Source organism: Garra rufa, chromosome 10, assembly GCF_049309525.1.
Source record: "Garra rufa chromosome 10, GarRuf1.0, whole genome shotgun sequence".
NCBI classification, from domain to species: Eukaryota; Metazoa; Chordata; class Actinopteri; order Cypriniformes; family Cyprinidae; genus Garra; species Garra rufa.
Window position 1 is genome coordinate 17,398,815 of NC_133370.1, and position 26,891 is coordinate 17,425,705.

Below are 26,891 nucleotides of genomic sequence, written 5' to 3' on the forward strand. Positions count from 1 at the left end.
ATCAGCCCTCTTCTTTTATCACTCCTTTTCTCTAGTAAGCTGTTTTCTTCACCTTCCGTTTTTCTGTTTCTAATCACTGTGCACTTGGTTTGTCACTCATCTCTCCACTTTCTATAAGGTAAACAGTAAAAACAAGACATGATTTCTCTCCAACACTGTTGTGGCTAAAGTCTTGTTTACAAAGATTGTGAGTTGTCGGCCGCTACCGCTCACATTTTTTCTTTGCTTGATAATCAGCTTCAGCTATGTTGGTTGTATATTGCATCAAACCTAACTACTGAGTTATTTATTTGTTTGTTTGAAGAAGGCAACATTAATGTAATATCTAAAATGATTAGATATTACATTTTTTAGACTATTAAAATTCAATTGCATTGTGACATTTTTTCCATGGGAGTCACATTTTCTTCCCAAATTATGATAATTTTTTAACTTCTTCTTCACCTTCTTCTCCTCCTACTTCTTCTGGTTCTTCTTCTTCTCCTCCTTCACTTTCACCTTTTTATCCTTCTCCTCCTACTTCTTCTCTTCTTTATTCTGGTTCTTCTCCTCCTCCTCCTCCTCCTCTTTCTTCTTCTTCGCCTTCTGGTTCTTCTTCTCCTCTTTATTCTGGTTCTTCTCCTTCTTCTCCTCCTACTTCTTCTGGTTCTTGTTCTTCTCCTCCTTCACATCTCCCTCCCTCTTTCCCCATTCTTCTTCTTCTCCTCCTTCTCCTTCTTCTTCTTCTTCACTACTTCTCCTCTTTATTCTGGTTCTTATTCTTATACTTCTCCTCCTTCTCATCTTTATTCTGGTTCTTCTTCTTCTCCTTCTCCTCTGCCTCCTCATCCTTCTTCTCCTCCTTTTCCTTCTCCTCCTATTTCTTCTGGTTCTTTTTCTTCTCCTCCTTCTCCTCCACCACCTCCTTCTCCTCCTTCTTCTGGTTCTTCTCCTCTTTATTCTGGTTCTTCTTCTCCTCCTCTTCCTTCTTCTTTTCCTTCTCCTTCACCTTCTTCTCTTCCTACTTCTGGTTATTGTTCTTCTCCCTGTTCTCGTCTCTCTCCTTCTTCTCCTCCTACTATTTCTCCTCTTTATTTTGGTTCTTCTTCTTCTCCTCCTGCTCCTCCTCTTTCTCCTTCTGGTTCTTTTTCTCACCCCCCCCCCCCCCTTCTTCTCTATTTTCCTCTGGTTCTCCTCCTTCTCCTCCGCCTTCTCCTTCTTTTCCTCCTCCTTCTCCTCTTCCTCCTTCTCCTAGTCCTACTTCTTCTCCTCCTCGTAATCCTCCGCCTTCTCCTTTTTCCCCTCCTTCTTCTCCTCCTACTTCTTCTGGTTCTTCTTCATCTCTTTATTCGGGTTCTTCTTCTTCTTCTTTTTCTCCTCCTTCTCTTCCTCATCTTTCTTCATCTCCTCCTCCTTTTGTTTTTTTCCTTCTCCTCCTCCTCCTCCTCCTCTACCTCCTTGTTCTCCTTCTCCTTCTCCTTCTCCTCCTTTCCTTCTTTCTTAACCCTCTGGGCCTCTTCGGCCATTTTTGACCGAAAAATTTTATGTTTTGAATTTTTAAAAATCGTAGCTTCATCAGAATGAGATGACACTTGGTGACTTTTGTTGCATTAGCTATGTGAGTACAAAAAAAGATCAGTGACATGATTCGGATATGTTAAAGGGTCAAAAAAAAAAATTAGTCACACTTGGCTCCTTGGCGGTCAAAAATGACCGACATAGGAAATGAATGGGAAATATGAAAAAATGTGATAATTCAGATAATCTTTTGGTAATACAAGCTACAAATCAGCCACTGTGCTGAAAAGAAGTGTTCAGCAAACAAGGACTGACACTCTTAAATAACAAAAGTACAGAACTGACACACACACGCACACACACGCGCGCGCACACACACACAGACACACACACAGACACACAGAAATAAGCAGAAAAATGCAAAACCTGATATTTATCCAATCAAAAAAAATCTAAACCTTGCCAAAAGTAATCTTTTAGAATGTCTGAATATATTTCTAAGTGCAAAGCCTATTAAAATGAAGAAACAGTAAAAAAAAAAAAAAAAAAAACAAACAATAGGAATCCCAAAGCCCCTGTATATATGTATATAGGGAGATACAGGAGTTTACATGGCATTACACAAGTTTTTATTTTTTAAGCCACTAGATGGTGCAATTTTCACTTAAAAAATGGATTTTAAATGCTTTTACTCTATTTTAATGTGAAATGTTGTATTTATTGAAAAATAATAAATACATAATTAAATTAAAAAATATAATATAAAATATAATTCTAGTGGGAAAAAATTGCTCATTAAAACTGTATAAATATTGCATAGATTCATAAAAAATGCTCAAAATTCTAAATAATAATTACAAAATATTATTGAACAAAAATGTATTTAATTGATTTTCCTGAAGAAAAAAAAAAAGTTACTTTTTAAGGCTTCGGTCACTTTTGACCGCGAGGGAGCCAAGTGTGACCCCTTAATGAGGAGGCCCAGAGGGTTAATATAAGGATAAGATGTTTTTACATTAGAGTAGGTAACTGACATTTTATAGATTTATTCATTCACTTATTGTTTTTGTTGAATTGCAGGAAATAAATTAGGTTTTGCTTTTGTTCAGGTCAATTTTTGTGGAACCTGAGGAAGATCTGTAATTACTAAGGTGAATTTTTGACGGCAATTTCCATTGTCAGCATGCAAAAATGTGTGCAGTTGCTCCTTAAATGCTTCTAGTATGCTTAGACCGTTACATAGCAGAGGCAGCACATGTTACCGTCCAACACACAAACTCCTTATTCCTCATCCTCTCTCTAATTTCTTTAGGCTCCGTTCCTGAGCACATGCTGCATCCAGCTATACTCTCACATAAGCAGAAATGCAGCTGGGATCGATTTAGGTTTTGTTGTGTGTTGGGGTGATTATAGTGTCTGTAGGCATGCATGAAATTAGTGAGTGATTAGTGTGGCTCACTGCTGAGTATCTGGAGCGAAGCTTTACTGGGAGAGCAGTAAGACTAAGACGCCCAGCTGGGATTTACCTCACTCAGTTCTTGTTCTGTTTCTCCAGAGACTTTCCTCTCATCTTCCATATTTCTCTCTTGCTGTCTTTTAAGTGTTGTCCCATCTCCTTTCAAACAGTTGGATGAGCCTTCTCTTTTTCCAGCACTCTTTGTGGGAGCGTTTGGGAAATAGACAAATGAAACGGCAGGCCTCACTCCAAGATTTTTTCTATTTTTTTTTCCCTTCCTAACCCATTTAGCATTCACATCAACATTTACGGGTAGTTTTGGGGATGGGAATGTCTTCAGAGATGGTTTGTGTGTGTGGATGTGTTTGCCTCCTGCTGTGGCTGTCTGTCAGACTCTGACCCTGACCCCTCCAGAGCTCCTGCACTAATATTTATTTAATTTCAAATGGTCAGCACAATGCCGAGAGGTCAGAGAGGAATAACAATCACAAACTGCCAGACGGAGACCAAAGCCTGAGCCCTGACTTCCTGTCTATCTATCCGTCTACATATCTGAAGATATCTCGCTTTTTTTTTTTTTCTAGACTTATCTGTTTGACTGACTGAAGACTGGGCAGCAGGTTCTGTATCAGTGAAACTGTTTTAGACTTTCAGAATTTTATAATACACACACACGATTAGCATTGTAGATGTGCTTAGACACTGTACCATGTACACTTTAAAATGCCGAGTTAAATACAACCCAGTGCTGGGTAAAATATGGACAAACCCAGCGATTGGGTTGTTTTGAATGTTTAACCTGACCTTCTGGGTGGTTTTATTTAACCCAACTTTTGTTTAAAAAAATTATATGGCTGGCTTAAAATGGGTTGTAAATTAAAAATCAGACACATCAGACACATAAGGCATCAGCAATAATCAAAATGTGAACATTTATTAATAAGCAATTCAAAAATGTGTATTATTTAATTAATTATTATTTATTCAGCTTATTAATAAATGTTTGTTTATTGAACATATTAATAAATCTTAATTTACAACCTATTTTGTGTTCATTTTAAGCAAGAGATATAGTAATTTGTAAGTAATAGTTGAGTAATTTAGAGTGTATAGCGCATAACTGTACCTACAATAATTTTCAATGACCCTGTTGTGTGGTAGACTAAAACATTTTCTAGTTTTAATATACCAAAAATATTATTTAACATGACTGAATCAACCTGAACACATTAAATAGATACTGCTTTTGTCAAAAATAAATGTCTTATATTTAACCCTCAAAAATGAAAATGAAATGAAAATAAATAAATAAATAAATAAAATACAATTAAATACAATAAAATACTTTTGGACATTTTGGCATTGTGACTTATTTCATTGCAGCTAAACACTTTTACTTCCAAATGATATTTACAAATTCTCATTATTTTAAAAATATATTATTATTATTATTATTATTATTATTATCCAGAAATGAGAATAAGATGTTTCCAAATTACAGAAGGTTACTGAGAATTAACACGAGTTTAATGTTTTGTTAATTTTTACAAAAAACAATGTCACTGACTGATTATAGTAATTTCTAAGCAATCGTTATTTAATGTGTTTAGTGCATAACTGTACCTATAATAATTGTTAATGATCCAGTTGTGTGGTAGTACACTACAATGTTTTCTAGTTTTAATAAACCAAAAATATTATTTTACATGACCGAATCAACCTGAATACATTAAGTAGATACTGCTTTTGTCAAAATGTCTCATATTTAAGGTTAAAACAATATGAAAAATAAAATATTAAATGATAAAATTAATCAAATTAAATAAAAAAAAATCAAAAAATTTTTTTTGGACATTTTGGCATTGTGACATTATTTTCAAGGCAACTACACACCTTTTCCTTACAAATTATCATTACAAATTCTCATTCTTTTTGAGATCCATGGAACCTTTCAAATGAGAAAAGGTCATTTATAGTCGAAAAAGGTACTTTAGATTTTTAAAATGTTCTTCAAAATGGTTCTTTCAGAAACTGTTTACTGAAATGTCCTTTGGGGAACCAAAAATGGTTCTTCTATGGCATCACTGCAAAAGTGTAGTTATTATCATTATCCAGCCATGAGAATATATTTAGTTATTTTTTTACCATTTCACCATTTCTGAAGATCTTAAATTTTGGGATGAAATATGACTTTTTTTACTCTTTCATCCCCCCACATAAAATATAATAATTCTATAATAAGAAAATGATTCAGCAAAATCAATTAATCGTGAAATGAAACTAGAATGACTCATGTTTCTAAATACACATGTTCTACAACAGTTTATACCTTAGGGCAACAAGTCAAAGCAGCAATGCCTCATCCCACACACTACCGTCCCAGTGATTGATGGGAAATGAAGTTTTGTGGTGGAATGGCCTAAATCAGCGAGCCAGAAGAAACATGCTGTTCCCCTTCACTGATCTAAATAATTGGAAAGGGTTTGCTCAGTTTTGGAAAGGTGCTCTGCTAACATGGGGCAATGTGGGCTCACTTTTATTTATTTTTTTACATGCGTGCCTGTGCATCCAATATCCTTGTGTGCATGTTTGTTTGTTCATGTGTGAGACTTGTGCATGTTTTGTCTATTACAAGCGTGGGTGTTACGAAACTTGACCTGGAACATCTGGGATATTTCCATTCACCCCTTGCTTACAGACGGTCAGTTTGGACATCTATTGAAAATGACATACTGTCTATATAATATAAAAACTGATGGATTGAGGTGCTTCTGTAACACTAAGTTAGCCACCTACAGTACCAAATGTTAGTTAAAATGAGATAAATAGTATAAATTACTTCTGTGCATGCTGTAAAAGTGGTCACTTCTTTCCTTACCTACAAGTGTTTTAGGTCTCCACTTTTTTTCCACTTCAAACCATAGCTGTTATTTTCCCCTTTAATCTTTCTTTTAGCAGCAATCTTTCCATTGACAGAGATAATTATTCAGTGACCCGTTTAGCTCAGAAAACAGCAGCCGACGAGATAAATGCATTTTGTTGAGGCAACTCCCGGGTGGATAGCTGCCCCGTGCATGATTGTGGGCCGGCTGTAGCTATTACAGAGAAAAGCCCTTAGTTCAGCTCATCTGGAGCTCTGCGCGGCCTGGAATAGCGACATGTTGATTTTCTATTGATGCACTGCAGCGCTCAGGCTTAGCATGAAGAGGAGAGAGAAGAGTTTAAAGATGATTTTCAGAGAGTCTGTCCTCCCTCGGATGACACAAAATCAATATCGTAGAGCGGCCCGGCCCGGCCCACTGCCCATCAGGTGAATGAAAATGGCGAGAGAGGAAGAATCTCTTGGGTTTTTGTGAGGCCGTCAGCAGAGTTTCATGTTGAATTATGCTCCTCTCCATTAAAGTATCCTGTTTAGTGTATTTTAGTGCTGTTTTACTATCAGCAGTACCTGACTTTTTTCTTTTTTTTTTGGGGGGGGGGTCACAGTGATATAAAAACACACACATGCTCATTAAGGTTATGAGAAGCCCCTGATGAATGAACTGATATACAGTCAAACCAAAAATTATTCAGGTACCAGATACAATTTTTGATATCTTTTTTACTAGTGGGTGCAGGACACTATAGTTCATTTATGTAAGTGAGGATAGCAAAATAAAGTAAACTGTGACATATTATACCCAAAATTCTTCATACAGTGGACTACTATTAAAAATACAAATTTGGGACCAAACATTTTATTTGACTTTTTGACCTGAGACCTGACCATGTTTTGCTACATACCCTTCTATCAAAGTTATCTGACATTATCAAGATGAATTTGTTCTGACACGGGTTTAACTCTTGAGTTCTTGTCATATTTTATTACCATTTTCTAAACTATAGTGATAATGTGAGAAACGTTAAAGCTGTCTGAATACATTTTGGTGTGACTGTAAGCAGAATGATAGAAAAAAGACAAATAGCTGATGTATTACAAATCATACTTGGAACATTTAGCTAAATAATTATTATTTGTTATTTTTCATAATGCTTTACAGTCAGGGGTATGATCATGTGTGTGTATCTATAAAGGGTGAAGTTTTATGATAAATATTTATTTTTATTGAATTTGCTATATTTTATATTATGAATTCTATATTAATATTTATCAAAAATATTTTACATTATAAAAACGATTTATATATTAATATATATGAGATGACCCTGAAACATGAAAAAAGCAGATGTATTAAAATCATATTTGTGAGCATTAAGCATTTAATTATTATTTTTATTAATTTTCATAATGCCTACCAGGGATATGTGTGTATATGTGTGCATGTGTGTATATCTAAAAGGTGTAATAATAAAAAGTAAAAATAAATAAAAATAAAAAGCATAATAATTTAGTTATTTAAATTATTTATTTGTTAAAAAAAAATAAAAAATTAAATAGTAAAAATAATTAATAATGCCTGCCAGGGATATGATGTGTGTATATGTGTGTATATCTATAAGGTGTGATTATAAAATAATAAATAATAAATAAAATAATAAAAAGTAATTTATTTATTTAAATTATTTATTTGCTTATTTAAAAAACAACATTTTAAAAACTACTTGTATTAATATAATAATAATAATAATAATAATAATAATAATAATAATAATAATAATAATAATAATAATTATTATTATTATTATTATTATTTATTATTATTATTATTATTATTTATAACATGACCCTGACACAAGAACACAAGAAAAAGCAATATATAGCAGGAAAACATAAAAATAAAATACACACAAAAGCAGATGTGTTACAATATACTTGTGACCATTTAGCTAATTAAATTATTATTTTTATTAATTTTCCTTTCCTGACAGGGATGTGTGTGTGTGTGTGTGTGTGTGTGTGTGTGTGTGTGTGTGTGTGTGTGTGTGTGTGTGTGTGTGTGTATCTATAAAGTATGATTATAAGTAAAAAAATTTAATAATATAAATAAATAAATAAATAAATAGGATAATAATTTATTTATTAATTATTATTATTATTAATTTAAATACTTAACATTTTAAAACTATTAGTATTAGTAGTATAGAAGTAGTAGCAGTAGTATTAATAATAATTAAAAAATAATGAGTTAGCAATTTTATATTTATATTTGTAGTTATATTTAGACCACTTGTGTTTATGTGTGTGTGGGCCCCTCATCTGAGGTTAGATGAGTCATGGTGTCTGAGCTGTCCCCTTCACAGCTGATTGGCAGCCTGCCGTCTGTCTCTCTCTCCCTCCGAGAGCAGCCGAAGGACTGAGGAGGAGAGAGCGAGGAGGAGCGGCGCAGGGATTTGGTTTGCTTCAGTGCTTATTAGGATTTAGCCCTGATTTGGGCTCTTACGGGGAAAGAAGGCACTCAGGTTGCATTTAGCCAAGCTGTGAATGTCTCCATTTGGCCTCCAGAGCTTTAGCTCAGTGCTTGCTAACCGGGCAAAACATTTCAGGTCACAGTTTTCTTTTATGTAACCCCTGAGGAGAGCTTATAACCCTGGTGAGGTAACAGCTGTAGACAATATACAGCTCAGAAGTTTCCAGAAGGCACAATAAGAGCTGGTTAGAGCCAGAGTGATTTTAGAAATTAATTGAGAGCGTGACTAGGGATGCATGCTGTTAAATGAAGGAGGAAGAGTTCGTACCCAACCTGGAACCATTACCCAACCGGGAATCCGTTAATATGAAAAATATGGAAAAATACTTTCTAAAAACCCTGCAACGAGACAACCTTTTATTTTATTTTATTTTATTTTATTTTATTTTATTTTATTTTACCCAGCATCAAATCATAGCCAAATAGAACATATTTGATGTTTAAAATATAGTTATTTGGAGCAGGATTATAGCCATTTGGAGTAAAGAGATTTCTAAATGATCTGATTAAATGTCTTTTTACTTGATTAAAGAGAGGAAATACAAATTCTTACAAAAAAATCTTACATGTATTTATAGAGAGTCCATTCTGTTCTATTGTAGTAGTGATGATTCTGTTTCAGCATTTTCTCTGTAAAAAAAAACAAAAAAAACAAAAAAAAAAACAGCAGGCGGGCAGTTTGGCAGACGTGTCCAGATCTCTCTGGCCTCCAGGACATGAGTAGACAAGCCCTGAACATTTTCGTCAACTCATAACGACTTTTTGATATCATGCACTCAGTCACTGACTCTCTCTTCTTCTTGTAGTCTTTCTCTCTGTCTCTTTTAGATGTATGTGTTTTACGTCTTAAAACATTCAATCAGAATTCAGAAGCATAACTATATGTTTTATAAATCTTTGTTTTATCCATCTTCTGTGGACTTTTCCTTCTTCGTGTATAAAATCAAAACACTGAGTTTTTACGAAAAATCATATTTTGTGTGTACATGATTACTAAATGTTCCTTTTTGCTTAAATTATCCCATTAATGCACTATAAAATCTGTCTCTGAGACTGATATGAACCATTTAGGCATTAATATGTAGGGCTGGGTAAAAAAATATCTATTTCTTGGTTTTAACTGATTCTCTTTTTTTATTAAACGATATTGATTCTTAAATCTCAAGAATCGATTAGTCGAGCCTGTTTTCATTTAATAAACGAACCCTGAATGTAACATTGTAGCACACCTCTCATCCAATAACTCGAAGTAAACTTTGTACTTTGGTACTTTTGATATGAAACCAAGTTTCAGATTTCAAATTCTGTCCATTTTATAGCAGTATTCATAGCCGTTTTGGCGCTGTTTAATGTGGAGTGACAGATCGCTGTAGCGCCTCAGTTCAAGAGAGGCGGCAACGCGAACCACATGTGAACTGATCATCTCCGCTTTGATACCAATTTCAGCACGGAATAAACAGAATAAACATCCAAAGGTATGTTAAAAGAAAGAGTACAACTTACCGAAATCCTTATCCTGTCATATGTAATCGTTCAATCAGAGTTTCAAACGCGGAAAGACGTCAATATAGCTTGTAAACAATGTCTCGTAACGTCACATTTACCTCAGATAAAACATAGCCTATTAGTTAACCAAAAACTCGTTAGTCAGATGGATAAAATGAACTCTAGAGAAGAGAATTTGCTAAATATATACACCATGTTGCATATTCATTGTAATTTTTACTGTTCTTATAAATCTGTCAAGATTTTATGACAGCTGCCATTTAAATGTATATATTTCAAAAACTAATTGGAGTAGAATATAATTATGTAATTGTGCATTTCCTTTTTGTACAATTTTAATTGAGTGTAATTTAAGCATTTGTAGACAAATCAGTTAATTTTACCTTCAATATTATTGTAATGTAGTCTACTGCACTCATGTGCATTTTTCAGCATTAGTTGAGAGATCTTTTTTTTTTTGTTTGTTGAGAAAATATGACCTGATATATATCCAAAATAATCGATATCGAAGCGCAAGCTTGTGAATATAGAATCAAATTGAAACGTGATATTTATGTAAAAACCCAGCCCTATAAATATAAGTATAAATGGGTATCTTGAAAGGAGAAGTTCACTTCCAGAACAAAAATTTACAGATAATTTACTCACCCCCTTGTCATCCAAGATGTTCATGTCTCACTTTCTTTAGTCGTGAGGAAATGTTTTTTGAGGAAAACATTTAAGGATTTCTCTCTGTTTAGTGGATTTCTATGGTGCCCCCGAGTTTGAACTTCCAAAATGCAGTTTAAATGTAGCTTCTAAAGGGCTCTATACGATCGCAGCCGAGGAAGAAGGGTCCAGTATGCACCTTTTAGGAGTAAAAAAGGTATAAAGGTGTATTTTTTTCCTCCAGGGTCACATTAGTGTTGACACATTTGCTGAAGTTATTGATTTGAAAGATTTGTAATGATGCTTTCAGTTTCAGAGAAAAATTTTGTCTTTCTGTGGCCTATACGTAGCACCCTAAAAGCATGGTTTGTGAACTGCTAATTGTGTTTGTTCTAGGTTATTAGATTCTATGTTCCTGCACAGGAAGTGTAGCTAATTATGTCGTCGTTACAGCGGTCCACCACATGCACGGCATTGTTCTGAAACGTTAACGGCACATCTGTCATAGGCATCAAAATCCGCGAGGAAAACAAAGAGCTTGGGTTTTACATCTCACTCTCCTACGCCACCCTCATTCCTGCAGAGATATCCGTCTGCTCCTTTGTCTGCCAGATACACTCTACTCTCTCATGACAAATGAGGCCTGTCATTGTTTAGAGCCCTTCAGGAACAGCTCCTTATGTCAATGTCCAACTCTAATACGTTCGGGGAATGGTTTTATGAAATCATAAACAGTAAATGGAGATACAGGTAGAGGCCCTGCAGTGAAGGCGACTGCCAGCGAATGACAAAAAGAGTTCCTGGAAATCTAACACTAGGCATTGAAATTGAATCCCTTTATCTCGCCGACGTTTATTAGAGGCAGGAACAATCGTCTGCCATGTTTTTCATATCCTGAGATTTGAATGTGATTTGCGCCGAGCCCGGCTGATACAGTCCAGTTGTTTCTTCTTAAATAACATTAGCACCTGTGTCGCATTGCCTTGTGAAAGATATCAGCGAATAAGCCGTCATTTCATCAGTGCTCTGAGGTTAGGTGCTCAAGTGCATTTCGCACCCTGATCAGATAGCTGTAATGGCCTGACCCGCGCGTCCTATTGCAAAATGCGGAGGAAGTTGTGAGGAAGTGGTTTGTGTTTGCGTGCTGGATGTCCTCGACCCCTACGGTGGCCCCTCAGGCTTTAAGACAAGTCAAATCCTATTATCTCCCACCCTGTGTCTATTGATGCATTCCGTATTGAAGTTCAATAGAGAGGCCGTGCGTAATCCCATAGAAACATTCTGCTTAAGGGAGGGGATTATTAAATGAAAGTTATCTTAAAATGACATTGCCCTGACGACCACAGGGTCCAATCACATGTCTCTCTTCAGGCCATGGGGAGATATTCAGAGTGGCATACTAGCTTTCTTTAAACAATTAGTATGCAGTGTGTATGCTATGCGCAATTTAAAAATGCACGTATTGGACGGATGACCTACAATATGTGCCAGACTGTGCAATATACAACCAAAGCACACTATATGTGACCCTGGACCACAAAACCAGTCTTAGGTAGCACTGGTATATTTGTAGCAATAGCCAAAAATACATAGTATGGGTCAAAATGATTGATTATTCTTTTATGCCAAAAATCATTAGGATATAAGTAAAGATCATGTTCCATGGAAATATAGCCTATTATGTAAATTTCCTACTGTAAATATATCAAAACTTAATTTTTGATTAGTAATATGCATTGCTAAGAACTTCATCTGAAAATCTTTAATTTTCCCAGTATTAAGATTTTTTTGCACCCTCAGATTCCAGATTTTTGTATCTCAGCCAATGTTGTCCTATCAACAAACCATACATCAATGGGAGGTTTATTTATTCAGCTTTCAGATGATGTATAAATCTAAAAAAAAATGACCCTTATGACTGGTTTTGTGGTCCAGGGGCACCCCACAATGCAATGTTCCAGTCAAAATTCCAGTGTGCCAATGAACCTGAAGCAATAAAATTGTGATTTTTAACATGGTCTTTAACATTTTATTATCTTGCCTTATTGTAGAGTTCCAATACTTAATTTTATTAGAAAATTGGATTAATGTTGGACTGAATTAATTGGATGACCATCAAATTAAATTTCAGGGTTCTCACAGTTAGGCACAACCTGTAATTATTTATGTTCCAAAATTAGGGAAATGTTTCAAAATTGTAATTTCTGAAGGATCATGTGACTGGTGTAATAATGCAAAGAAATTCAGCTTTGAAATCAGTGGAATATATTACATTTTAAAATATACTTAAATAGAAAACAGTTATTTTAAATAGCAGAAATATTTCAATATTTTACTGTTTTTGCTGTACTTCGGATCAAATAACTGCAGGCTTGGTAAGCTGAAGAGAATTCTTTAAAAAACATTAAAAATCGTACTGTTCAAAAACTTCTGACTGTAGTGTACATGCATTTTTATTATTATTATTATGCATTAATATACTGTACACAGTGCAGTATGCTAGTAACTAATTTCCTGTAAATGTGTGTGGTTTTATTTTAATACTGTATGTACTAAATTATATATAATTATACTGTATTATAGTAACTTTTATTGTAATTTTGGTAATTTTGTTTTATGTATATTTGTAATTTTTCTATTTAACTTTTATTTAGTTTTCATTCAGTTTTAGTTTTAGTAATTATAGTATTTTAACTTCTATTTTTAACTTTTTTTTTTGCCAAAGCAACATTCCTAAACTTTAATGGAGTAGTTCACTTTCAGAACAAAAATTTACAGATAATGTACTCACCCCAAATTCACTCAAATTCTGGGCTGAAAGTTCTGAATGCACATTGCCGAAAATCAAAACCAAAACCGAAAATGATTTGCAATAATTATTTGTTATTTTGTTAAATAATATAAAGTAATTTTATATTAGCTGTATAGCTGTTTTAATTTAACGCAATAATTTAAATGAATTTTTAATGATTAAATTTATGCAATAGTAATAATTATATATAGAAATGTAACTCTAATAATTTTCAGTTTTAGCTGACAACAACAATAATGCTGTAAACATGCCTGTTACTCTACATAAATAGAGACAAAAAAATGTGTCAAAGATATCACGAGTACAGCAGATTTCAGATGTGACTTTTCGATTACACTGAATTTGTCATTTCCAGTGTGGGTGTGTTTAAAGAACATCTTATCTTAAGACCTGTCGAAAATGTCTCCTTCCATTTTCCTTCCCTGTGTGTTTGTGGGCAATCAGATGGACCATCACCCTCCACCATGAGTGTGATAGGCGCATCCTGATGTCCCATGTCCAGATATCATATGATGCAGTAACACCAGCTCTTAGAGCTCTGCCTGTGAGTCTCCACACAGTCTTATCACACACAGACCAGGAAGCAACTCACTGCTGGTGATTACCTACCTTGTGTGTGTGCGTGTACGTGTGTGTGCTTGTGTGCTCCAGTAATGATGTCATCCTCCAGGATGTAATTCACAGTTATCTAGGAGTGTGTGATTTCTATTTCTCTGCCTGAGGTAGTGAGAGACACCAAGACACCTCCGCTAGTATATTTTCTCTCTCTCTCTCTCTCTCTCTCTCTCTCTCTCTCTCTCTCTCTCACACACACAGTTGTTTAGCCCGGGGACTAGGTATTGCTCTCTCAGGATGTGATTGTATTTCATATGAATTTCACACTTGTTGGGGAAAAAACCCTAGCATATCCTAGACCGTTGTGGAAAGAGTTTGATTGACACGTCTATATTCTACAGCGGTTTTAGGCCCATTTGCTCAACCAAGCTGGAGTTTTTTTCTGTGTTTACCATTCAGCAGCAATTCACTTGTTATTGAAACACAGTGAATTAGAGGCTACGTCCATTTGAAACAGGGTACATGTCATACATTGTTAATCTCACGAGAGTTTAGCGTTTAGCTAAAAAATTGTGAAATGCAAGGGCCAAAAAAATGCCTGCGCTTGTCTTTGCCTTGCATATAACATTGTCCTTATTGATGCTGATGCAAGGTAGCTTTTGCGAACGGCATTATTGAGGAGGCGTGGGTCGTGCTCAGCACCAGAGCACTGTTTACTTACTGTCATTCCTTTAAAAAGACAAACGCCGACTGATGCATTATGTATGAGCACGACGACGGCTGTGGAGTTGGTAATTTTCTGTCTTGCGAATTTGTTCTCAAGCCGAACAAAGGCCAGTAATTGAAAAATGCGCACCTCTGCTTTGACGTCTGATTGGATAAAGAGGGATGTTGTTGAAATCCGTTCTGCCTGTTTACTGCTGTGATAGCCAATTAGCACGGGGAAAATTTGTTTAGATTATAATCAGCGATACATCGATGCGATGTGACAGCGTTGCAGTCGGCCAACCCGAACGGGTCATACTTCATCAGCGTTGGGTTGGGTTGTCGGGTCCCGTTTGACTTCTATATAAGAGATGGAGGAAGTGAATCAGGATATGTAGATGAAAGGTGAACTCATAAATGAAGAATTATTCATTTTGGAATTGATTACTCACTTGACTGTTGACTATGATATCAGTCCTGCTGAGATCAGACTTTTCATGTGCATTAAATGCGTGCATATACTTAACATAAATCTTGCTTTATTTTTTTTCAAGCTCTTGTATTTTCTCTCTTTTTTTTTTCTCCATGCATTATTATAACACGCCACGTAATTATCGAACATCATAAAATGCTTTCGCCATAAAATATTTGAGCAATGCCGTAATCAAATTCCACGGATGACCGCTACACGGTAAATTAAAATGGCGATTAAGTTTGTCTCATAAACAACGTTGTCTCGCGAGCGGATCGTTTTCATCAGCTCTCGCCTCCCCGAAGCGGTGCGTTTTCCCTTTTCTTATGTTCAGGAATCATATCTAAAAGCTATTGATTGCCATAAACAAAGAGCTGGAGTCAGATGGGTATGAATTTTTAATGGGGCAAACCTCCTGGAGATATCCGAGATGTAGATTTCTGTAGCGTTCGCTTCCCCTTGTCTTTTGATTTACTATAGGAGTGAGAGCGCATGCTGTCGGGAGGAGCGGACGCAGCGCTTTACGTTGTCTCAGACATACCGCTGCAGTCGGAGAGCTGAAGTATTGAAAAATCTCTCTGTTGTGATGTATGAAGTTTGGGCTGTCTTATACAGAAAGCATAGATGTCCCAAGTGTACTACCTCCATTCCACAAATGTTTTTAAGGGAGTGAGTCTTGGATTTCACTTTTAATTGTTATTAAAGGGTTAATACAAGTAAGTCCAAACTGTGACTTATTTTACTGCAGTGCTGTGAGAAACTTTCATTTGTGTCTCATCATTAGTGTTTAGCTCTAGCAGATTCAGGTTCATTTCTGGTATCAAAACGTGGACGTCTGTTTGGGTGTTTCTCCATCTAGTGGGATCTTTTCTCGACCTCTGGCCCACTAGGTACGCACACACACACACACACACACACTTACATTTCCAAAAAGAACACAGTGGCACAAAAAAAATCACCCCCCGAAAGCTATCTTTACTGAAGTCGAATGTGTATTACAATTCAGTCCTATAGGCATGTTCTCAAAAATGAATTTTAAGCAGCATGCTAAAACCTTCACTAAGCAGTTAGATTTTATTTATTCCCATTGCTTTATTTATAAATATACATTTTTATTATTATCAATGTATTATATAACAGTTTCTATTTTTTATTATTATTATTTTTTAAATAAATGTTATAAATCTATTTATTTATAAGTCACTGCAGGTAAAAATCTTTTAAAAAACGTTTTCCAAAGTAATGTCCATATGACAGTAATATATAGCTTTAATATAATACATGCCATGTAGTTGGTTAACGTCATGTAATCAGCTAAGCAGACACAGCAAACAAGGAATAATATGGATAATATTTGCCAGTTTTGTATGTTGATCCAAAGTTGGTATTATGATTCATTAGGAGCCTTTCGGAATTTAAAGATTAGAGTAAATTTAACTTATTTCGTCTTCTGGGAAACATGTAAGTGTCTTCTGTAGTTTCTGAATGGCAGTGCTAAATGAAAAAAATATGATATTTAGGCAAAACAAGAAAAATGTACATGTTCTGTTAAAAAAATGCATTGTTTTTCCTTCTGAAGCATCAGTGAGCATTTGAACCTTCTGTAATAGTTGCAAATGAGTCCCTCAGTTGTCCTCAGTGTGAAAAGATGGATCTCGAAATCATACAGTCATTGATGGAAAGGGTTCAAATAGACAAAAATGCTGAAAAAATAAAGAATTTGTTGGACCTTAAGGATTTTTCTGAAGAACAGCGGGCAGTTAAACTGTTCAGGACAAACAAGGGACTCATGAACAACTATCACTAAACAAAAAAAAACACAGCTGTGGATCATTCAGGTAACAACACAGTATTAAGAATCAAGGGTATGTAAACTTTCGAATGGGGTCATTTTTTACAAATTCAACCATGATTTTCTCTTGTGGACAATATGTAAACCTCTTTTATGAAAATATCATATTCAGGTCAGTACTAAATAAAAAACAACATGAATTTTGTATGATCCCTCATTAAAACACATTTTGGGCTTAATATTAAGAAATGTGCATTATGCGCAAGTAGTACTCCAAATAAAGTTCAATTATAATTTTTATATCAGTAAGTCTTGAGGGATATGTCAGTAAATATGTTAATAGATTTGAACTATACTTAGTATGCAATAAATGTATTTAAAAATATTACTTTTTACTTGGGTAGCATAGCTGCTCTTCAGCCAAAAGATGATCTTGTGTATTTGGTGCTATTTCATAAGATATAATAGTATTAGCTTATGAGAAGCGCCGTGTGAATGCTTGGCTAAAGAGATGTGTTTTTAATCTAGATTTGAACCGAGAGAGTTGACAAGTATTGGATAACTAGTCAGCCATCCTGACCCTTTACTTTTCCTGTCATGAAAATTATGCCGTTGGGAAGAATTTAACTCAGATAGTACTTATGTCTTTAATTCTGTCAAACACTGCTATTCAAATAAACATCAAGCTTCCCTGAGCCTTATGACTCCAATAGGAGCAATTTCCACTGTTTCACTCTCGCTTGAAATTATTTGCATTGAATATAATTTGGGTTTGGCCGAATGAACAAATTACGGCTATTCAATCTTCGACCCAGCCGTATTATTTTCACTGCTTGAGTTCAGCATGTACTGCTGAAACGGTTGCGGTGAAGCTGAGTCTTTGAAACTCATCTAAACAGATGCTGGAGGTCATAGACTTCTTCTCTCAGAAGCACTTTGAAAGACTTTCAAAGATTGTTACGCAGAAGGGAATTTCCTGTGGCCGTAAGGGCCTATGTGTGCTTGCTCCAGATTGTGTGTGTGTTTTTGCTGTGTGTTTGTGTGGTCAGGCTGCCTGGGAGTTCTGATATACCGCTGTGGACCGGTGCCAGAAAGGAACAGCCAGGCAACCCTCATCAGCAGTCCAAAACTCTCCAGTACAGCGGCACTATGCCCAGCCTTCACCCCAGACGCTCCGCTTCTGATTAGGCTTTCTAAGAGCACAGCCCTACTCATCTCTTTTTCTATCTCTCCACTTCTCTTTCCAACCGCTACGACCAAACAAAAGGCCCACCACACTCAAGACTAACACACTCTTGAACCTAATTTGAATTTATTTGTTTGCTTATGGCTATTTAGGAGGCTGTGAAATGTATCCCAATTGGCTGACTTTTCATTTTAATCAGAACAATGAAATGGGATGGTGTGGTGGAGTGGTTAAGGCTTTGGAGGTGGCAATTAGAAGGTTGCTGGTTCAATCCCTTCATTCCCTGTGTTTCGTTCTAGACTACTAAAATGAATATGTTTTTTTGTAGCTCAGCAGGTACAACATGACTCTGTCAATGCTATAGTTTGATAGCGTCTCACTAATAAGTGAGGTTTTGTAATTTACTATGTTAAATATATCAAAACGTAATTTTTGATTAGTAATATGCATTGCTAAGAACTTCATTTGCACAACTGTAAAGGCGTTTTTCTCAGTATTTCGATTTTTTTTGGCACCCTCAGATTCCAGATTTTCAAATTGTTGTATCTTTCTATTTATTCAGCTTTCAGATTATGTATATAAAAAAATGAACCCTTATGACTGGTTTTGTGGTCCATGGTCACATATGTATCACTTGTGTATGGTATCACTTAATAATAATGTTAAGAAATTTATTCTGGGAAATAAACACAAATGAAAATGACTCCCATGATAAATCAAAGGAACTCTGGATGCTTATGAAAGTTAAGCATAGTATTCCCATTCATTTTTTTTAGAGGAAAAGAAAGACAGCAGCGAATGATGTGAGAACGTGTAGGAATGGAGGTGGAGATTGGATCTTAGCGGTGTAGGGTTATCCTGCAATTCTCTGCTGGTTGTGGATTTATGGGTGAGCATGGGAACTGCAGGCCTTGATTAAATCCGTGACCTTCACCACTCACACAGGCAATCAAGGCGAGGATAAATTCATCATTGCATTGATCCATCAATTGAATTGCGTTTCCGACACTAGCGATGGCTTGACCTCGGCGGCCGGCAGGATTGTCTAATTTGCTCGCTGTGCAGATTGCTAACACTCTGGCTTTAACTGCGCTGTGAATTTACGTCTCTACCCCTGAGACGCGCCATCACGATCCAGCTCCCTCCCACCAACATCCCCTCGACGAGTGCCAAGCAGCAAAGCAATCAAATAAATATGCCCTTTCCAATTCATTAACATTCACACGGCCTCCCAATTTACATACATTAGAATATGCAGAAGCCATGTGTGCTGTTTTTTATTGGCGCCTAGAGCTTGAGCGAGGCTAACACCGTGCTAAAGTCATACTCGCCACATTCATCTGCTCCTTTACACGCTCCTTCTCTCAGGCCTGTGTTTGTGAGAACACTTCGCATTTGTAAATGGGTAAAAGGCTGAATTCCTTCTCACGTATTTGCGTGGTTCCTCAGAGGGGCTAAGAAATTGGGTCATCCATTGGGGCTCTGAGGCAAACAAATGAATGTGAGAGGCAGATGTGAAAAAGATGGGACAGAGAAAGCGAGATGGATAGAAAAGAGATAGCGAGATAGCTGTTTTCCCCCCTCAGAAATGGCTGTATTTTGAGGGGAGAGTCAGGTTGCCGTTCTCGGGTTTGTAAACATAATCGTGGTGTACTCTGAGGCAGGGAAATGTTGGAATTTGAATCCAGGTCTCAAGGATGTGTTTTGGTTTTGCGAAGTCCTTTGGGGACGCTCTGCTACAAGAAACTATTTGTAATTCCTGCACTCGGGCTCATTTTTCTCCGCTGGTTATCTAAGTCCGTGTTGACTGACCCATTTTTACAGAACACGGGATGTTGTAACAGCTTTGGAAAAGGAAAAAGGAATGTGTATTTACAGCTGAGGTGTGTAGTTGCAATGCCTCTTAGAAAAAAAGGAAAATAATGACTGTTTATCAACAAGTTTCTCAAATGCTGTCTTTCATTGGTTAGACAAACAGTTCAAACCCAAACTCATTCGCTTTTGACTAGTGTTGGGCGATATGCTCAATTTTCATATCGTCCTATCGTCAGCTTGTGAGATCGTCGATACACGATACTATCGTGATAATTTATTTAATAATATGTAAATGTGTCAATATGTAATAAAGTCCTTATTCGTTTTGTAAGGGTAGTGCATGTGACTTGTGACACAGTTGTGCGTGTACAGAGCGCTGACGGTAGTTCTGTCGGAGAGGTTAAAGTTTACTTTCGGTTTCATTCTCTGCTATCTTCAGGGAGCGGTAAATGTGCGTGCGCGAATGCAAATGAATGTATCTTTCTATACCAGTCATATTGCGATTATGCTACCACTATATGTCTGATCTTTGTCATCAGGTGATGTTGTAGTTCAGTTCATATAGAATGTGGAGAAGCGATGTGCGTGTAATTCTCGTGCGTATGTTTAGCGCCATTTTATCGCATCGTAATTCTAGTTAACGCATACTGATGTTACTGAGGTGAATGTTTATGTTTCCCATATACAGACGGATTCTGATATATCGTATTTAATTCAGCCTAAACCACATTTTACTACCTCTGTTATCCTGATGACTGTCTACACTTAAGTCTACACTTAATCTATGTACACTGTATGATGAATAAATCTCTTACCCATTTTCACTGCACACATCTGCGGCACTATCTACTCTATGCTTGTGTTTATACCGCGGCAAGTTTCTGAAGCATCCTAGAACCGACTCTCCCCGCTGCATCGCTAAAGTTAGGTGCCTTTTTGACGGATAATGATAATAATAATAATCGTCTTACTATCGTCAAAGGCATCAGCAACAGGCGATATCTCTGACTATCGTCGATACACGATACTATCGTCTATCGGCACAACCCTACTTTTGACAATGACAACTGATTTTACATGTTTTTTCTGGTGGCAAATATGTTAATTTGATTGACATTAGAGGTCAATCTGGAAGACCACCTAGACAGTTTGGTAGATAATCTTCAAAACTTTAAATTAGTATATTTTGTTTTGTTTTCATGTTGTTTTGTTTCATGTTTTGTTTTGTATTTTTTCACTTCGTGTTTTGTTTTCGTTTTTCACTTTGAGTTGTTTCGTTTAATTTAGTTTTTTATTTATTTCATTTTGTTTCATGTTTGTTTAGTTTTGTTTCATGTTTGGTTTTGATTTGTTTTATTTCATTTAATTTTGTTTTGTGTTGTTGTGTCTCATGTTTTTGTTTTGTATTATTTTGCCTTTCGTTTTGTGTTGTACCGCTTTGTTTCATTTAGTTTTTGTTAGCTTTGAGTTGTTTTGTTTCATTTAGTTTGCTACATTTCATTTTTAGTTTTAGATTTGTTTGTATTGTTTTGTTTCATGTTGTTTCACTTTTAGATGTTTCATTTACTTTAATTTAGTTTTTTTTAATTTCTTTTTGTTTAGTGTTATTTTTTTGTAGATTTCTTTGTTTTGCATTGTTTTGCTTCATTTTTTTTGGTTTCGTTTTTATTTAATTTAATTTTGTTAAGTGTTGTTTGTTTAGTTTTGTTTTGTGTTTTGCTTCATGTTTTATGTAATTTTGTGTTTCATTTCATTTAGTTTTTTCATTTCATTTTGTTAAGTGTTATTTTAGTTTTGTGTTGTTGCTTCGTGGTTTGCTTTGTTTTGTTTTATTTTGTTTTGTTTCATTTCGTATTCTGCTTTGTTTCATTTTGGTTAATGTTGTTTGTTTTAGTTTTGTGTGTTGCTTTTTTGTTTTGCTTTGTTTTGTTTCATGTTGTTTTGCTTTATTTAGTTGATTTTATTTTTTGTTGTTTAGTTTTGTTTTTTATTTTGTTTTGTGTTTTGTTTCGCTTCATAAACTATTTGCAATTCCTGCACTCAGGCTCGTTTTTCTCCGCTGGTTATTTAAGTCCGTGTTGACTGACCCATTTTTACAGAACACGGGATGTTGTAACAGCCCTGAAAAGGAAAAAGAAATGTGTATTTACTGAGGTGTTTAGTTGCTGTGTCTATTTAAAAAAAAAAAAATAATGACTGTTTTTTTAAACAGGTTTCTCAAATGCTGTCTCTCATTGGTCAGACAAACAGTCATGACCCAAAGTCGTCTTATTCGCTTCTGATGATGACAATTGGTTTTTCATCTTTTTTTCTTTTGTGTTGTTTCATTTTGTTTAAGTTAGTTTTTAATTTCATTTTGTTTAGTGTTATTTGTTTAGTTTTGTATTTTTCCTGTGTTACTTTGTTTTTTTTTTCTTTTTGGTTTTGTTTGTTATACATGAGTGCTCTGTAAAGCTGTATGTCTAACATTTCAATCTTTATGTTTCTGTTTTGCAGCCTGCAGGCCGGGCACCTACAAGGCCTCTTCCATGGACGCCTACTGTACCAAGTGTCCTCCTCACAGTTTCTCCCATCAGGAGAAAGCCTCTGAGTGTTCCTGTGAGAAGGGATTTTACAGAGCGGACATGGATCCACGGTCAATGGCCTGCACCCGTAAGTGATCCAGCACTACACCAATAAATCTATGTTAGATAGACCATGCATGAATGTTGATGTGCAGAGAGATCCATGGATGGATGAACTGATGGGAAGAAGGATGAATAGATAGGTGGAGGTAATTAGGTATGCATGAATGTACAGTATAAGTGTATGGATAAAGGGGTGGATAGGTGGGCACATAGTGCGATGGATGGATGAACTGATGGAAAGAGGGATAAAAAATGTGGATGCATGGATGGATAAAATGTTAAATTAATAGTTTTAATTATGCATGGATGGATGGACGGACAGATGCATGGAAAAAACGGTTAGATGGAGGACAGACTGTTAATAAGATAAGGCTGGAGGCTGTTTTCCTTATTTATTCTTATAGACTGGGCTCAGTACATTTTCACCTTCATCACTGTCTCATCATCATACATCACGTCAGATTGGACGTTTAGCACTGCGTTTACAAGACTGGTGAGGTCACCTTATATAGACTGGGATAGTGAGTCATTGCCTATATATGTGTGTGTGTGTGTGTGTGTGTGTACAGTACATGTGTGTGTGTAAAGGGCGGAAAGAGAGGAAGGAAGGAAAGAAAGAAAAGAACAAGAAAGAAAGCACCCAATGCGACAGATCCTAATTAAAGGACTCATTCATCTGATAAGGCAAATCATGCATGCAGCTAAACATATGGATGTACTTAATGACCTTTAGTTGTAGTACATCAAACACACACTTACACACAAACTCACCTCCTAACCCAAACACACACACGCACACACACACACACACACACACACACACACACACACACACAAACCGTGCTTGCTTAATGTAATGCTAAAATTAATTGGGCAACAGCAGCGAAATGAGACTGTTTATACTGTAAATGAAAATCATGTGCCAGGAAATAAAAATGGTCTGCTAATGTGATTACTTAGAAATAAGCTGTAAATCACACACATGCATGTCAACAACATCACATTCTGTTTATGCACATGTCTTAACTTTTAATACCTCAAACGTGTAAAATGTGTATTTTTTATGCCCATTTTGGAAATTGAATTCACATCTTAGTGTTTCCATCCGGTCATTTTTATGTGGTATCCCAAAATGTTCAGTTTGAAAACTGCTCTTATGCTCATCAAGGTTGCATTTATTTGTGACCCTGGACCACAAAACCAGTCTTATGTAGCACGGGTATATTTGTAGCAATAACCAAAAATACATTGTATGTGTCAAAATTCTAAATTTTTCTTTTATGCCAAAAATCATTAGGATATTAAGTAAGGTTCATGTTACATGAAGATATTTTGTATATTTCCTACCATAAGTATTTTAAAACGTATTTTTTGATTAGTAATACGCATAGCTAAGAACTTAATTTGGACAACTTTAAAGGTGATTTTCTCAATATTTTTAGATTTTTTTTTTTGCACCCTAAGGCCGGTGACACACTGGATGCGTGGCGTGAGCGTGGCGTTTCTGATGCGTGTCAGCTGCGTGGCGGCTGCGTCGCTTTTTCTGTGTCTTTACACACCAGAACCGTGCCTGACGCGGCGCTGGCGCGCTGCGGCTGCTGTAGGTGACATAGGGAGGCTTCCGACAGACCAGGCTCTTGTCTTCACGACAACATTTTCAACTTCAATATAAAGCCTACTGATAAAGGACACCGTCAACAGTATTTACGGCAAAATAGACTGTTTGACAGGTGCAATATTTGAAAATCGATAATTATTTGTATTTTTTTATTTTTAAATTACATATATATCTGAATTTTTGTCTACCTATAAACTTTCCAACATCAAAATATCATTAATTAATATGTATTTGTGTACAAAATGACTTATAAACATATTTTCCTATTCTATTTTGCCTGGAAACGCTTCCAACACGCTTGCGTGTCGCGTGAAAAATAGGCGTCGGTTCTATTTCTAGCAAGCACGCGTTTTCCGCGCGGCTCGAGCCGCGCCTGAGACGCGCGTCTCACGCAGGCAGTGTGCAAGCTCTAACCTGTTAACATGGGAGCCGAAATAAAAACGGACACGCCACGCAGCTGAGACGCTTACGCCACGCATCCAGTGTGTCACCGGCCTAAGATTCCACATTTTCAAATATTGTCCTATCCTAACAAACCATACATAAACGGAAAGCTGGTTTTGATATATACAGTATAATACTGTATAAACAGTCTTCACTGTCATGTGATTCTTCAGAAGTCATTATAATATGCTGATTTGGTGCTCAAGAAACTTTCTTGATATCAATGCTGAAACAGTTGTTCTGAGTATTTTTGTGTGAACAGAGATACATTATTTTAGGATTCTTTACTGAACAGAAGTTTTAAAAAATAGCATGTAATAGAAATAGGCATATTTTAATGGACCCTGGCTAAACAAAATTATTAATTGCTTTGTTTAAAATCATATAGTTCACCTTTAAATAACAGAGAATAAACATATTCTAATCATTAAGAATAAGTGGTAACACTTTAGTTATAGGGACTAGGGGTGGGCGATATGACCTAAAATTAATATCACGGTATTTTTCATCTTTTGAACGGTGACGGTATAATATCACGGTATTACTTTTTTTGGTACATTTTGGGAGGAGTAGCCTGTCCTGTCCCTTTAGTATGTGAATAAAGTTAATATTTTTATAATATAATAAGTAAATGGTAGGTATCCTTATCAAAAAGAGACATGGGAGAGTATTATGCATTCTCAACATATTTATTTTGCAAAAAACCTAAAGATCTTACTTAACAGTGTACAACAAAACAAAAATTATTTTTTATTGAAATTTAATTTCTGCAAAATTTAAAACCTTTAAATAACTGGGGGAAATCAACCCATAGCAACAGTTTAAAAGTAGACCAATTCTGTAGGGAAAACGCGGACTTGGCAACCCTGCATCCAACACAAGCTGCTGGAGGTAATGTCATTGCACACATGAGATTTTTGCACGTTAAAAAAAAAATTACAGGTTATGTTAATTGAGTTTACACACTGCCTCTGAAACTTTCGTCCGTCATAAAAAAATTCGGATCGTGTTTGATTTTCTGCATTTTCGCATCCATAATAAGCATTTTGATAAGGATGGCGAATATGAGAAAACTAAAAAAAAACGCATACGAAAATCGGACTCAGTGTACAATGACCTTTAGATTTGAATGATCATGGGTCGAAAGTAAAGAGAGATGACAAAAATAGACTGGAGGATTTGCTGCAATCTTGTACTCACTGACAAATATCTATCATAAGATGTGCTGCTCCCTTTACACAGAGTGTGCGTTATCGCAAAATCGAAAGTAAAAGTAAACAGCGCGAGCACTCAGTTAAAAGAGATTTCTATACCCTGCATATTGAAAGTGCGATAATTATATACAATATTAGTTCACCTCGCGCCCGCTCAATTTGTGATCCGCTGTATAAATCCTTCGGCCGGCCGACCGGGAAAAGTCCCGGTCGTACCCGATTGCCACTCCACCCCTGGTATAGGCATCAGGCCCGACCTTTCTTCACGATGTTTCACCAGTCGTTTAATGGTCACTCCCCTTTTACCTGCCACCTGCAAAGCTGATACGAATATGTTTTACTTTTTTATTTACAACAAGATATATAGTATAAGGACAGGTATTCAGACCACAACTGAACGTTTGAAGAAAATTTAATGCCTTATTATTTAGAATTAGCTATTATTGGTGTAAATGCAGCCGTTCGAGGCACATAATTGATTTATTACGGTATTGACGGTATTAGAAAATCCATGTCGTGGCGCAATGTCACACCGGTGCTGACTATGACACCGGTGTACCGCCCACCCCTAATAGGGACCAATTCTCATTATTAACTAGTTGCTTATTAACATGCCTATTAATAACATTTAGGCTGTTTATTCGTCCTTATAAATGGGGGTCAGCCAATTATCAGCACAGATATTAAGCATTTTTATAATTATAGGCGCAGATAATAAACATTTGCATGGTTATCGGTCATTTTCAAATCCAATTTGCTAACAAAATCATTTAAAACCATTTTCATTTACAGTTTTCTTTGGTCAGAGGCCTGTTATTCTTTATTTTGACATTAATTTTACACCAGACATGTATATCGGTTCAAAATATCGGTTATCGGTCTTCTTTATCTGTCATAATCGGTATCAGCATAGGCCCTGAAAAATCTGTCGGTCGACCCCTACTTATAAAGCACATATTTTGCATGACCATATTACATATCTGTTAATTAGCAGCATATTTGGAGTTTATTGAGGCAGAAGTCATAGTTAATGATTTGTTAATAGCAAGAATTGGACCTTAAAATAAAGTGTAAACATTTTTTATACTCAGTTTGATCCTACCCTTTTTTGACCTTTAAAAGAACACACTGTCTTT

The 26,891-nt window shown here is 35.8% G+C and overlaps 1 protein-coding gene across 1 annotated transcript in view; it reads left to right on the forward strand.

The window, feature by feature from the left end:
• Positions 1-26,891, forward strand: part of epha4b (eph receptor A4b) — a 171,638-nt gene that overhangs the window by 59,228 nt on the left and 85,519 nt on the right. Inside the window, exon 4 of the mRNA XM_073849306.1 lies at positions 22,349-22,504. Within this exon, the coding sequence (XP_073705407.1) occupies positions 22,349-22,504 (156 nt within the window). The remainder of the gene's footprint in view (positions 1-22,348; positions 22,505-26,891) is intronic.